The sequence below is a fragment of the Mercenaria mercenaria genome, chromosome 7, assembly GCF_021730395.1.
Source record: "Mercenaria mercenaria strain notata chromosome 7, MADL_Memer_1, whole genome shotgun sequence".
Classification (NCBI taxonomy): Eukaryota; Metazoa; Mollusca; class Bivalvia; order Venerida; family Veneridae; genus Mercenaria; species Mercenaria mercenaria.
Genome location: NC_069367.1, coordinates 1,276,579 through 1,292,075, shown reverse-complemented (window position 1 = coordinate 1,292,075; position 15,497 = coordinate 1,276,579). Strand labels below are relative to the sequence as shown.

Below are 15,497 nucleotides of genomic sequence, written 5' to 3'. Positions count from 1 at the left end.
CTTACGCTCTTGTAACACTTCAATTCTGCGATTGAATGTTCTACACTTATTCTGTAATGACATATATATTTGTCCAATTTAGTACATTTAATTAAAAAGGGGCATAATTATGTCAAAATCCAAACCAGAGTTATGGGGATTGCTTTTCTTGGTGTAGATTTCGATAGTAAATAACTGTTTTAAGTTTCAAGTCAATAGCTTTGATAGTAACAGAGATATTTGACTTTATCAAAAACTTTAACCAAAAATTCTAAGTTAAAAAGGGGCATAATTCTATCAAAATTCAATCAGAGTTATGCGGATAGTTTCTCCTGATGAATCCTTTGATGGTAAATAACTATTTTAAGTTTCAAGTCAATAGCTTCGATAGTAACTAGAGATATTTGCCTTTATCAAAAACTTTAACCAAAAATTCTAAGTTATAAAGGGACATAATGCGAACAAAATTCAAATCAGAGTTATGGGGATTGTTTCTACGCGTGTAGACTTAAATAGTAAGTTAGTATTTTAAGATTCAAGTCAATAGCTTTGATAGTAACAAAGATATTTGACTTGATCAAAAAAAATAACAGAAAATTCTTAATTAAAAAGGGGCATAATTCTGTAAAAATTCAAATCAGAGTTATGGGGATTAATTTTCCTTGTGTAGACTTCGATAGTGAATAAGCATTTTAAGTTTCAAGTCAATAGCTTTGATAGTAACAGAGATATTTGACTTTATCAAAAATTTTAACCAAAAATTCTAAGTTAAAAAGGGGCATAATTCTATCAAAATTCAAATCAGGGTAACGCAGAATGTTTTTCCTGGTGTAGACTCAATAAGTATTTTAAGTTTCAAGTCAGTAGCTTTGATAGTAACAGAGATATTTGACTTTATAATAAAATTTAACAGAAAATTCTTAATTAAAAAGGGGTATAATTTTGTAAAAATTCAAATCAGAGTTATGAGGATTGTTCTTCCTTGTGTAGACTTCGATAGTAAATAACTATTTTAAGTTTCAAGTCAATAGCTTGTCAATAGCTTTGATAGTAACAGAGATATTTGACTTTATCAAAAATTTTAACCAAAAATTCTAAGTTAAAAGGGGCATAATTCTATCAAAATTCAAATAGAGTTATGGGGATTATTTCTCCTGGTGTAGACTTCGATAGTAAATAACTGTTATAAGTTTCAAGTCAATAGCTTTAATAGTAACAGAGATATTTGACTTTATCAAAAACTATAACCAAAAATGCTAAATTAAAAAGGGGCATAATTCTGTAAAAATTCAATCAGAGTTATGGGGATTGTTCTTCCCTGTGTAGACTCTGATAGTAAATAAGTATTTTAAGTTTCAAGTCAATAGCTTTGACAGTAACAGAGATATTTGACTTTATCAAAAATTTTAACCCAACGGAGACGCCGACGCCGACGCCGGAGCGAGTGCAACAGCTCTACTTTTTCTTCGAAAAGTCAAGCTAAAAACAGGCACATCTAAATTTATATCACCTACCGCATAGTGATGATATAATAACTCAAACCCTATTGCCGTTATAAACTCTTTTTCATATCGCGCATAATATAATTAAACTATGTTGAGGCGGTCCCCTTGAAAAATCTATCGCCTTAGGTGTCCACAGTCCACGTAGACTTAATCCGTAAATGTCTAATACTATGAAATCAAAATATTCGTGAGGGACTACTTTTCGTGGTGGATTTCATGTTTCCATAAATCAACAAAATTAAATTCCACTGAACAAATTAAATTCCCATTCATTTATTTTCAAAAGATTAAATCCACGAACTCATATAACCATGAAACAGCTGATTGGCCAATTGCATAAACCCACAAAATTCCATGCCCATGAATTTTAAATCAAATTTCACATAATTATATAAAATTGGAATTGTTTCATCATGGTAGAATATTCGTAAAATCTGAGATATACATGGCTATTTATCCACATAACAAATAATAATATATTAACTTTGTATGTATCGCAAATACAGACGCCAAAAAAAAATCCTTCATGATACTTTCTTATTTTACAGTACATTAATGATCAAAGACGTAACTTTGAAAATTTAAATCCAACAGCTTATTTCGATTCACAAAAATAAACCATTTCCAGCACTTAGTAAATACTTGTTATTACTGAAAATGAAAATTTTTACCATACTGCAGATGCTCATAAATATTCATTGACCTATCTGTTATGATCTTAATACAAAATAAATGTCATAAGATTGGATATATCACTTTTGATGAAAGCCATATAAAAATATCAAGATATAATACTCAATAATAACAACAGTAAAATCCCAAGGAGATGAGCAAAATACCCCAGTTATCCAAAGTTTCAAACAATAAAAACTAGATGCCAGCACTTGCAAGATGTCGAGCCCGCCCTCTGACCCCCTAACTGTGACCTTGACCTTTGAGATTGGAACATGGGGTTTGCACACGACACTCCGTCTCATTGAGTTAAACTTTCATGCCAAATATAAACAATATTTCTCAATGCATGTTAAAGTTATGGGCCGGACAAGATCTGACATGACCTTTGATCTAGGAACCTGGGGTTTGCATATGACACTCCGTCTCACTGAGGTTAACATTCATGCCAAATATAAACAAGAGCGCCGCCAAGCGGGGCAATATACGCCCAAAGGCTTACATCATAGGATTGGAGCAAAATTTTAAGAACTTGACTGCTGTAGCCCCAAAGGACTGGAACAACAAAAGGAAAACTTCAAAAAACAAATCTAAGTCCACAAAAAAAATATTCAGAGTCTACAAAAAAATCCTTATCAGGTACAGGTATGTAAAAATACACCTTAAAATTGGAGGTACCATCCATGTTGTACCACAGAAAAGTGGTCTCGGTTTTTCCCTATGGCCAATAATAAAAAAGTTTCAAAATAAGCGATTTATAGTAACATAAAAGGGAAGTAATTCAAAAGAAAAATTACTGTAAGTACAAAAAAGAGATCTGCCAAATAAAAACAAGAGCACTGCAATGGAGAGCAATATACACAAAGCAAAGTCATATATGACCTTTGACCCTTAAGTGTGACCTTGACCTTGAAGCGAGTCATCCGGAACATGTGCTCTGCACATCGTTACAATGTGGTGAACATTTCTGCCAAGTTTCTTTGAAATCCTTCCAGCAGTTCAAGAGTTACAGAGCGGACACAAAACAAACTGATATGAGTTTTGACCCCTAAGTGTGACCTTGACCTTGAAGCAAGTCATCCAGAACATGCGCTCTGCACGTCGTCTTGGTGTGGTGAACATTTGTGTCAAGTTTCTTTGAAATCCTTCGAGGGGTTCAAGAGTTACAGAGCGGACACGAAACAAACTGATATGACCTTTGACTCCTAAGTGTGACCTTGACCTTGAAGCGAGACATCCAAAACATGCACTCTGCACATCGTCTCGGTTTGGTGAACATTTGTGTTTCCTTGAAATCCTTCAAGGGGTTCAAGAGTTACAAAGCGGACACGAAACTGCTAACGGACAGACAGACGGACGGACAGACGGACACCAGCGTCATAACATAATACGTCCAAAATCCTTCAAGGGGTTCAAGAGTTACAGAGCGGACACAAAATTGCTAACGGACAGACGGACGGACGGACGGACACCAGCGTCATAACATAATACGTCCCTTCGGGCATATAAAAAGATTGCTCCATGCATGTCAAAGTTATGGTCTAGACAAACAAATCCAGACAGACGGACACATGTATGCACATACACCTAACAGCCATTTAGATGACTTATGTTTTCGCTTCTGAAAGCAGGCTTGACAAAAACTAGAAAATGTAAGGAAAACAGCCATGGAGAACACAAATCAGCCCTTGCGCTCCAGCCATCAATGCTGTACTGAGCAGTCTTTTATAGTCTGTGTTCAGACCGTATGTTTTGTTCAAAGGAGATAACTCCTGAGGCTATTCAAATTTTGTATAATTATGTCCCTTGTCTTCTCCAAACATAGATAATCAGAGCCAAGATGATGAAGTCAGAATATCTTTACAGATTTTTTTTTCTAAAATAAAAAAACATTATCTAGTCGGTAGCCAGACTAAGTCTTTTACTGTATTTGCATGCAAATGAATAGTTTATAGACACCTGCTTAAACAGAATATTATGTATTAAACTGAAATGAGACACGTTTTGAAAGAAGTTACTTCTAATTTGTTTTAAATTTATTTTTAATTACTCTGCAAAAACACAATACTCTAAATGTACAAATAATTACAGAATGGGTGGAAAAAATTTAAAAGGGAACACACATTTGATCAAAATGAAAATCATGTTAAGGTGATTTAGTTTGTAGAAGTATAAAATTTCACTTAAATCATGATGAATGATGCAGTAAAAGCTGTGATTTAATGTAAGATTTTATACCTTTTAAATGCCCTCCAGTCATTTCACATACATTTTGTAATGAAATAGTATTATAGAAAGTGAAAATAATCATATATCAAAGTTTAGCTTGTTTTTTTTTCTCCAAATTATCATCTGGCTTTATAACAATAATTTTTAACCTTTACCCTGCTAAATGTCTAAAATGGACTGGTCCATCATTCAATATGGGCAATACCATTTATTAAACGAAGAGAGGTGTTCACTGAAAATTTACAGACTGAATTAAGCGAACAGTGCAGACCATGACCAACATGAACAGATGTGCAGGCTGATCTTGGTCTGCACTGTGTTGCAAAGGCAATTGCCGCCAGCAGACTATAAAGGTTAATATCATGCAATAAAATCCTAGTATGAAACAAAATAATCCTTTAAAAAAAAAAGTTCCATCAAACTCCAAATCCAGCATATCAATAATTTATCCCTCAGACTATACAATTTTTCACGCAAATCAATTCATAATATTAGCTGAAAATGCACAATTTCTGCCAACTACATGAAGAACAATGAACTGTCTAACAAAAATATTTTGCAGCTACTGTACTAATAACACATCATCACTATAAAGTGACGGAAAAATGACAACACTATAACAAGTGAAGATCTATGTGTTTGTATGGGCCCACTTAAAACACTTAGGCTGTCAACTTCTGATCATAATCTACATCCGAATAACATTTTTTCGGCAATCAAGTAATGAAATCATTCAAAATTACTAAATGTACTATTTTGTCATCATATTTTGATGCTTTTTTAGCCTAACATTTTTTTATTTTTATGTTGGGATAAGATTTTCTGGATTTTCTAATTTTATAGATAACATATTTGGGAACAATTATCAATTCTCAACGAATGAGGATTTAATTAAATTAAGGATTCACCAAAGGCCCCTATATGCAGTCAGTTGGATCCTTTAAACAAGGCCAATGGATGTTTCTGACCAAGTTTGGTAAACACATCTATTTAGCTAATCAATGAGAAGAAATTGTTTGAAGTTTTTTTTCTATTCTTAGATCTGGCCGGCCCAGAAGATCTAAGTCAATAAGAACCATTTGAGCAAATTTGAAAGATGTCCATCCTTAGGAGGCTACAGAGTAAGATCAGTGAATAATCTATCAAGCCATCAATGGCTCATAATGCAATAGCCATATTTTTCATTATTAATTTCTTGTTAAATCCTTATTCTTAATAAATCATTAACAAAGCAAAAGGTTTTATTGAATAAATTATTTCTGATTACCTCCCTTTATCACCCTAAATATGAATGGATTAATGTTGACACTATGCAACAGCATGGATAGTTTACAGGTGTAATTTAACTGCGTGTAACATTTTGCAATTGGAATGTTTGCTTGTTTGTTTTGGGTTTAACACCGTTTTTCAACAGTATTTCAGTCATGTAACAGTGGGCAGTTAACCTAACCAGTGTTACTGGATTCTGTACCAGTACAAACCTGTTCTCCGCAAGTAACTGCCAACTTCCCCACATGAATCAGAGGTGGAGGACTAATGATTTCAGACACAATGTCATTTATGAAATAGTCACGGAGAACATACGCCCCGCCCGAGGATCAAAGCTTGCGACCCCACAATCCATAGACCAATGCTCTTACCTACTGAGCTAAGCGGGTGGGCTCGCAATTGGCATGTATCCTAACAGGTGTAACTGCGTGTAACATTTTGCAGTTGGCATGTATCCTAACAGGTGTAACACTTTGCAATCAGCATGGTACCGGTAACAGGTTTTATTACTGCGTGTAACACTTTGCAATCAGCATGGTACTGGTAACAGATTTAATTACTGCGTGTAACACTTTGCAATCAGCATGACTGTATAGGTTACAGGTGTAACTGCGTGTAACAGTTTGCAATCAGCATGGTATCAGTAACAGGACGTGTAACTGTGTGTAACACTTTGAAATCAGAATGTATCTGGTAACAGGTGTATCTGCGTGTAACACTTTGCAAACGGCATGTATCGGTTACAGGTGTAACTGCATGTAACACTTTGCAATCAGTATGGTATCGGTAACAGGTGTAACTGCGTGTAACACTTTGCAAACGGCATATATCGGTTACAGGTGTAACACTTTGTAATCAGTATGTATTGGTTATAGATGTAACTGCATGTAACACTTTGCAATCAGCATGGTACCGGTAACAGGTGTAACTGCATGTAACACTTTGCAATCAGTATGGTATCGGTAACAGGTGTAACTGCGTGTAACACTTTGCAATCGGCATGTATTCATTACAGGTGTAACTGCATGTAACACAACAACAACAGTATTGCACTATATATTGCTTATCTCATTATCAACAATATTCAATTTGCAATATTCCTTTCCACAGTATCAAAAGTATTAAGGCAATATTCCTTTCCACAATATTGATAATATTGTGATATTCTTTTCCACAATATCAACAGTATTGTAATTATTTCTTTCCGCAACATCCAAGAGTATTCACAGTATTGCAATATTCCTTCCCTCAATATCAGCAGTATGTGTCAACAGTCCATTCCACAATATCAATAGTATTGCAAGTCTTTTCGAAAAAATCCCCAGTCCTCAACATCGACAGAACTGCAATATTCCTTTCCACAATAACAACAGTACTGTACTACAATATTCCATTCCACAGTATTCCAATATTCCTTTCAACAGTATCAACAGTATTGCAATATTCCTTTCCACAATAACAACAGTACTGTACTACAATATTCCTTTCGATCAACAGTATCAACAGTATTGCAATATTCCTTTCAACAGTATCAACAGTATTGCAATATTCCTTTCAACAGTATCAACAGTATTGCAATATTTCTTTCCACAATAACAACAGTACTGTACTGCAATATTTCTTTCTTCAATATCAATAATACTGCAATATTCCATTCCACAGTATATTCCCAAGAACAAGTTAACAGTATTGCAATACATGTATTCCATTCTGCAGTAACAACAGTATTGCAATATTTCATTCCACAATACCAACAGTACTGCAATATTCCATTCTGCAGTAACAGCACTAATTACAATATTCCATTCCATAATACCAACAGTACTGAAAATTATTCCATTCTGCAGTAACAGTATAGTATTGCAATATTCCACAATATCAACAGAACTGGTATTGCAATTTTCCACTCCACAGTATCAACAGTATTGAAATATTCCTTTCAACAGTATCAACAGTATTGCAATATTCCTTTCAACAGTATCAACAGTATTGCAATATTCCTTTCAACAGTATTGCAATATTTCTTTCCACAATATCAACAGTATTGCATAACTATGTTTCACAGTATCAGTAGTATTACAAATTATTCCTTTCCTCAATATCAATAGTATTGCAATAACCCTTTCCTCAACAGCAAAAGTATTGCAATATCCCTTTCCTAAATATTAGAAATATTGCAATATTCCTTTCCTCAGTACATCAACACTATTGCAACAAGTGAAATAGGCTTCAAAAGTCACTACAAGACGAGAAGCTTATGCAAATTTTAAGCAACACAATGAAAACTTACCTCAATACTTTATCCAGTATATCTAAAGACCCGTCAGTCATTACTTCAGGAGTAGCTAATGGAGCTTTTATAGGCTTCCCTGACTCAGTACGTATTGATTCATTCCTTATAGAGTTAGTAATACTTTGTTCTTTACCATCACTCGCTCCAACACTTTCATCTTTACTCGTACCATTATCTTCCTGAACTTTCCCCATTTTTAATGACATACCGGTAGTTTTATTTTCCATTGTTCACTTTTCCCTTTTATTCTATATTACAAGTTGTCGTATTTGTAAATAATTAAGTTTATAAGCTTCTAAAAATAGCAAAATTTGTTTTAAGTCTAATTTAAAATTTATGCACCGTGACTCTAAATATGCAAAGTGAAGTTATTTAATTACTGTACTTTAACTTTTAAATAAAGCATCTCCCACATAAATCATCACTTGTAAACATTTAAATATTCATTCATCTTGTGTGTTTTTTCTTAAACTTTAATTTAGATGAACTATTTGCACATATATCAGACAGTCACACAGATATTAAACAGCTTGCACTTTAAACAGAACTGTTACAAGTTGAAAACATTCCAAATTTTGAAGAAAAAGAAAAACACAAGTTATGAACAACTCATTGAAGCCATCTGCACTCGAGCAGAAAAGAATTTCTTCAATTAAAATGCAAACATACAGACAGCTTGACTCATTCTGGAGGAAGGACATACATTCATGTTGCATTACCTGAAAGAAGCTATTTATTTAACACAGATTATACAACACACAGCGGGCATTCTGTCACTGTCGTACTGAAGATATCCTTTACAGCCAAATATCCCTCCCACTTGTTTTGAAAATCTACTTTTGAAACTATTCAGTAATTCACTATTCAAGATCATCTTCATACATTAGAAACACATCATTTCAAAGTCTCATGTAGATTTCAATATTTCAAACAGCATGCAAGCATAAAAATTTGTGTCAAAAAGCAGTACTGTGAAACCATTTAATTTCGTGGGTATGAAATTTCGTGGCTCTGGTCAAAACAGCAATTTCGTGGGGATATGAATTCGTGGATTTCAACTTCTGAACATAAAATTAACTGGAATTTTACTTGTTTGTTGGGATTCAATTTCGTGGATTGACTCAACCACGAAATCCACGAAAATTAGTCCCCCACGAAAATTAATGATTTCACAGTATTAAAATTTGAAACTTAACACTACATAAAGCCTTGTGGGTGACAGAAATTCTGGTTTCAGATATAAAGGAATTTTACAATATAATTTTAGTAAATCAAAGCAAAAAACTTGATACTTAAAAGATATGAAATGCCCATTTTTCACTATTAAAATATTTTATCTTTAGTTTTTTATTTCAAATGCAGAAAACCATCGTAAAGTGTAACTAATATTTAACTTTACTAAATATATCAGCTATTTATTTATGTAGAGCTATATTTATAATTCAATGTCATGCAGTAATTGTCATTTGTTAAAAAAACTTCCAGTTTTAATGGCAAAACACATCTTATACTGTGTTTTTTTTCACTGCTTGAATTCTGAAGTTGACACATCCCATGACTAAATGTATACTGAACTGGGCATACAGTTTTCATTTCCTTTGAATTCTTGCTTCGTCATACTAAAGCCAGTCAAACTGTTTTACAATCAACCCTTATAATTTCAACTGTTTATTAGCAAAATAACGACATGTACAATATCTTTTTAGGCGTAAAAAAAATTGTTTGTTTCCGGTATCCCGACCTACCCTAAATTTTTGGCCCAACCCTAAATGTTTTTATGGCCTTGGAGAATATTTTTTTCAACTTTTTAACAAAAAGTTGTAAAACTGCCCTTTTTATGCTTTAAACATGGCCAGTGATGTTAGAAATCAACTTACTGATGCTCTGAAGGCATAACCCCTTTATCTGTATTCATTTTTTGACACAAAAATAATTTCTGAAAAGTCTCCCTTTATAAAAAAAAAAATCCCCCCATAAAAATTTTTTTCCAACCTACCTACCCTAATTTTTTTTAGCATGTTACCGGAAACAAAGAATTTTTTTTTAGGCCTTATCATTATTTTTATTTCTTTTATTTGGCTTACATAAATAGCTATCCAGGCAGAATCCCCAGCTTATAGAAGTGGGTGCTCTCAAAATTTGGGATCCTCTGGCTCTCGGGACATCATTACATGTAGTGTTGAACCTTGGGTTATATTATTGGATGCTCAAGTTGGAGGTCATAGATGCGAGCCCCACTGGAGTTACAACCCTACATTCTCATGTATGACACTAGTACTAGTACTGGTTTAACATTTTCAAGGAATCTGATAAAAGTGTGATTCAAATAAGAATCAAGCTGAAATAAGCCAGTATTTATACTCGAGTTTATTCTAACTGAACTCACTAGCACTATGAAAAAAATTGCTTGAAGAGTTATCTCCACTGCTACAAGTTAATAAAGGTGTTATTTAACTGAATAGCTATCAAATATGGTCTAAAAACCGCTTTTGCAGGTAATACATATTTTGGACATAGCACCAAGGCTACATAGGTCAGAAACTAAAAATGCCAGTGTTATATTTTACGAGGGAACAAGAGCAGTATGGGATATATTAAAGAATCAAAATTTAGCTAACTTTTCCAACAATTAGAAAACGGCTGAAAATGTCTATGTTTGGTAGCTTTAGCTAATAATGTAATTGGGTTAACCTTAACCACGAACAATAACTAAAGAAATCTGACTTATGGCAAATTTTCAAGACATACATTGACTTATTAGATTTAGAAGAACCATTAATGCAGTTTAGAAGGACAATCAGCAGCTTTATAAAAGGCATAAAAAGTAATAAAGTTCCCTGTGTAAAACCACTTTGATTGCATTATTCCACAGTCAAAGTTCCACCATTAATATATACTTTAAAATTCAAATAAGAACAAAAACTATCCAATGACAGCAGGCTCAACATTTTAAAAATCTTCCACATAACATTAGCTAAACTTACATACAAAAGCTAAAGTCTGGCTCCCTGGCTGCAGCATGGTTATTTTTTTAAAATACTGTAAACATTTTTAAAGTAAATTTTACGCCTCTAAATTAGCACACTTAATCTGATAGCTTAAAATTTAATGTAGTCAGGTTAAAAAGTGATTTCTACTTATCTTAAGTTTTGAGAGCTTTTAGAAAATAGTTTAGTATAAATCAATTGATGTAGAGCTTGCAGAAAATAGTTTATTATAAATTAATTGGTGTGCATAAATGTATACATACAGAAAATATAGTTCTAATGTGTTTAAAGCTACAAAGGCTATGCTGAAATAGAATAAATATTGCTGTAGATTTAATTAAGAAATGAAATGATTTTTTTCGGTGTTCATGTGAAACGAACAACAGAATAGGATCTGTTTAATTTGCCGATCCTATTCTGTCGTTCATTTTGCATGAACACCGGAAAAAAAATAGTTTCATTTCTTATATTTACATTTATATTTCCGCTCCATTTGTAAACAAGATAATATTATAAATTGCACATATTTTGTGGTATTTAACATTAAAATCAGCTTCCCGGCCATTCTGTTCAACACACGGAATAACTGCGACGTCATCTGAGGAAAGTTCTCCCTGACTATACGCGGACGTCGTCAAAACAGCAGTCGGTTATCACTAAGCAGCAATGACGTAAATTTCGTGCCTTTCCTTTTGCTGTTCAAACTAAATGAAATTTCAATGGAAAAGACTAGGGCGATTGTAAATATAAACAAGAGCACCGCTTTGCGGGTGCTGACGCTCATCTAATTTTTTTGTATAATAGAAAAATTGTCCTACCCATGATTTTCTAAGTCCAAAAAGGGCCATAATTCTTGCAAAAAGCAGGATGGAGTTATGTTTCTTGATGTACAGAGTCAGCTTATGATGATGAACAACAGTTGCAAGTTTCAAAGCAATAGCTTTGATTGTTTAGGAGAAAAGGTCCTCCCACTGGAAAATTTTGAAACAGAGGAATGGAATGGTGGCCTCTGGTGCGTTTTTGGACCTATTTTTGAGAAAATATTTATTCTTTGTCAAAACAGTTGAGAGCAACTTTGATGAGCCAACTGGGGGCACAGGCCCCTGGGCCCAGCCATGGATCCAGGCCTGATCACTCAATGAAGTAAATCTATGCTTCATGAAGGCTCAAGCTGTAGCCTAGGAACTCGTGGTAACTGATAGAAGCAACCTCTGAAAATGAATCTTAAAGAATATAAACTTCAATAAATTAATTGGATCATTATATGCATGACTCTGTGCAAAAACAAATTTAAGTTCAGACAGATATTACAAAAAATTAGGGACAATCTAGGAATTTTTAGGAAATTTAGGGCAACTTGAAAGCCTGAAAGCAATAGGTCTGATAGTTTATGAAAAAAGTTGACCTAAACATAAAACTTAACCAAGAAACCTGATATTTTCTAAGTCCAAAAGGGGCCATAATTCTTGCAAAAAGCAGGACAGAGTTATGTTTCTTGCTGTACAGGGTCAGCTTATGATGGTGAACAAGTGTTGCAAGTTTCAAAGCAATAGCTTTGATAGTTTAGGAGAAAAGTTGACCTAAACATAAAACTTAACCAAGAAATCTGATATTTTCTAAGTCCAAAAGGGGCCATAATTCTTGCAAAAAGCAAGATGGTGTTATGTTTCTTGCTGTACAGGGTCAGCTATTGATGGTGAACAAGTGTTGCAAGTTTCAAAGCAATACCTTTGATAGTTTAGGAGAAAAGCTGACATAAACATAAAACTTAACCAGGCAAACGCCGACGCCGATCAAGTGATGACAATAACTCATCTTTTTTTTTCCAAAAAATCAGATGAGCTAAAAAATAAATCACACATTTCAAATCTTTTACCATACAGAAGTCCTTATTTAATACTTCTGTTTTCTTACACTCACTACAGTGCACATTCGTTCTGATACATGCTTGAACTTTCCATTCAAGTATGTTTGTAAGATATCTTAAGGTTGAACAATGGCAAGTGAAAACAGAACACTAAGAAATTAATCATTTTATACCTGACAAATCCAAGTACATTTATCTACTTGTACAAGAAGTGTTAAATATTGTGGAAAGAATTGGGACCCTTGGAAGGGTTCTTACTAGCAATTTAAGATTGCAGTCCTGGGACTCCCAAAGCTGAAAAAGTTGCAGTCCTAACTGGACTGACAGACAGACATAAGCGTTTCATCAAAACTTTGGACCCTATTGTACATACAAGTCAAGTGTGGACAGACGACAGACATTTAGTGATCATAATACTTCACATAACAATGCTCAGGTTAACCGGATTTGAAACAAACCCTTTGCAATTTTTCAGAGAAATAATCACGATAAGAGCACATCGACAGCATCTTCTTAAAATTACACCAAGATTCATAATAATGACTTCATCACTTTTATAATAAAATGTTCTTTAATCCTGTCAAGTAATTAGTATGTGAGAAAACAATCAAAGTTAATTCAACAATACTTCAAGAATACTAACTTTATAAACTGCCAGTGGCGACAATAACATAACTGCGTAGATCATACACATGCCGTCCTGTCTCACGGTGAAGTGTAACAAGTTACAACACTGAATGGCTATACGCGGCAATTGATGGTGATTCCCCCCTCAACTAATATTGAAATTAATCTGGTGTCAAACCTTGTGTATTTGCAGTTGTTTCTAAATGATCAATTCTGGAGTTAAAGCTTGCAACCCACTGCAGAAACTTGCATCCAATGACACCAAGATTCATTAAGCACAGGTAACGATGTATCGCAATTCACTGTATCGCGATACCTTAGTCAAAACAATTCAACGTTCAGACTGTTTTATACTTGTGACAGGCAATCTAAACGTCAAAACTTTGAAGGACCAAAATAATGGGGGATAAATCACAGGGCACAGTCATGTAAAGTTATTGGTTTTATCGCTTACGCATATCGGCGTGTATACACGGTACACGTTAATCGTGTACAGTACATACATTTAAGTTTAAATCATCAGAAAATTCGTAATTTTGGATATTATTTGAAAATTTTTACATCAATCAATGAGGAATTGAATCCCCTTTCGAGTTTTATTTTAATTTATGGCCAATTTGTGAAAAAAATCGGCATTTAAACCTATAGCATGTAAAACGTCGGCAGCAATGGAAATTTTACCAGAAATTGCTTCTACTATGTTGGTCATTCGAGTGTTTGACACTAGTGGGGATATTGCCCATATGAAAAAATATCTCAATATTTCCTAAGATTGCATCAAATTAGTTGGACTACGTGATACCTTAGTCTGGTGATACACATATCGTATCATATCTAGACCTGTTTCACAATACAATGTAAAGTAAATACACGAATGAAAACTTTCATAAAATCAGTGTTTAAGATAGTAATTAAACAATCGATCATTTATAACAGTTTCTTTAACTTTAAAATAAAATTTCAAGTACTTTCCACGTGTAGGAACTTTGTTTTTTCTATTTCATTTTGTCACATGAATACTCAATGCATGCAATGTGTATCGCGACAGGGTGTCATCTCTTTCACTCCCAAGTCTTTTCACTCCCAGGTCTTTTCACTCCCAAGTCTTTTCCTCCCCTGACTATTCACTCCCATTTTCTTTAAAGAGGTGACTTTTCACTCCCATTTTTATTTTGTTCTCTAGAAATTATATTTTAATTATTGGGAGGTCAATAAAAATTAATGATTTTAAAATGTTTTATGTATTTTTTTTTATTTTAAAATGTTTTATGTATTTTTTTTGTAATGCAGATTATATATACTGAGTATTGTGAAAATTTGTAGGATTATTTTTTTCTGAGAGGGGTAAAGATAATCCAAAATATACTTTGGAAATATTAATGAAGGTTTTTATGTTTTTTATATATCATTGACTGTGTGATTATTAATAAGTTCTGAAAATGCAGGTTTAATTATTAATATTCTGAAAATGCAAGTTTAGTTTGTTTTGAGTATTTTCAGTATAAAGAGGATATTGAAAAAGAGAGAGTATATTAAGAAAATACCTATTTAATAAAACTTTACTGTGATGGCCTAAATATGTAATTTAAACTGCTGAGAACTTTTGGGTTTGCATTGATTGAAATGGACCAACAGAAAGTGTAAATAGAGACTAAAAATGTAACTGGAAAACATTCTAACAAAATTCATACTTCACTGTATCAAAAGAAAAAAGAAAACTTTTGATTTTTATGTGTATATTTTTTTAATCCTTTGGTCAAAATTTTCATAAGTCATTATAGCATTGTGCATGATAAATTTTTAAATTGTAATAACATTATCTTATACCTTGTGAAATAATTTGTGAAACATCTTTGATATTCCTTATACTTAAAAGCTACCAATTATCTCATCACCATGAGATGTAACCTCCTTGATTAGTTGTATATTAACAAAGTCATCAATTATCACTTGTGTTTGTTTAACACTCCTTGATTGAAAGTTGCTACCCTAATCATCACCTTTCAGATCAAAATCATATAGAAATTGCTAACTGACACTTCTCATGTCTTTAAAGTTAAAATTCATCA

General features: G+C 33.3%; 1 protein-coding gene across 4 annotated transcripts in view; it reads right to left on the bottom strand.

Moving 5' to 3' along the window:
• Positions 1 to 15,497, bottom strand: part of LOC123555150 (LIM and senescent cell antigen-like-containing domain protein 1) — a 58,786-nt gene that overhangs the window by 40,522 nt on the left and 2,767 nt on the right. The window contains exon 1 of one of the 4 annotated variants that reach the window (XM_053547348.1): positions 7,945 to 8,292. The exons of 1 other annotated variant lie outside the window; for it this stretch is intronic. In XM_053547348.1, coding sequence (XP_053403323.1) covers positions 7,945 to 8,174 — 230 coding nt within the window. In that variant the 5' untranslated portion in view covers positions 8,175 to 8,292. Of the gene's footprint in view, positions 1 to 4,394; positions 4,730 to 4,932; positions 4,967 to 7,944; positions 8,293 to 15,497 lie in introns of those variants that run through there. 2 more of the 4 variants (XM_053547352.1, XM_053547351.1) reach the window with 2 other exon arrangements.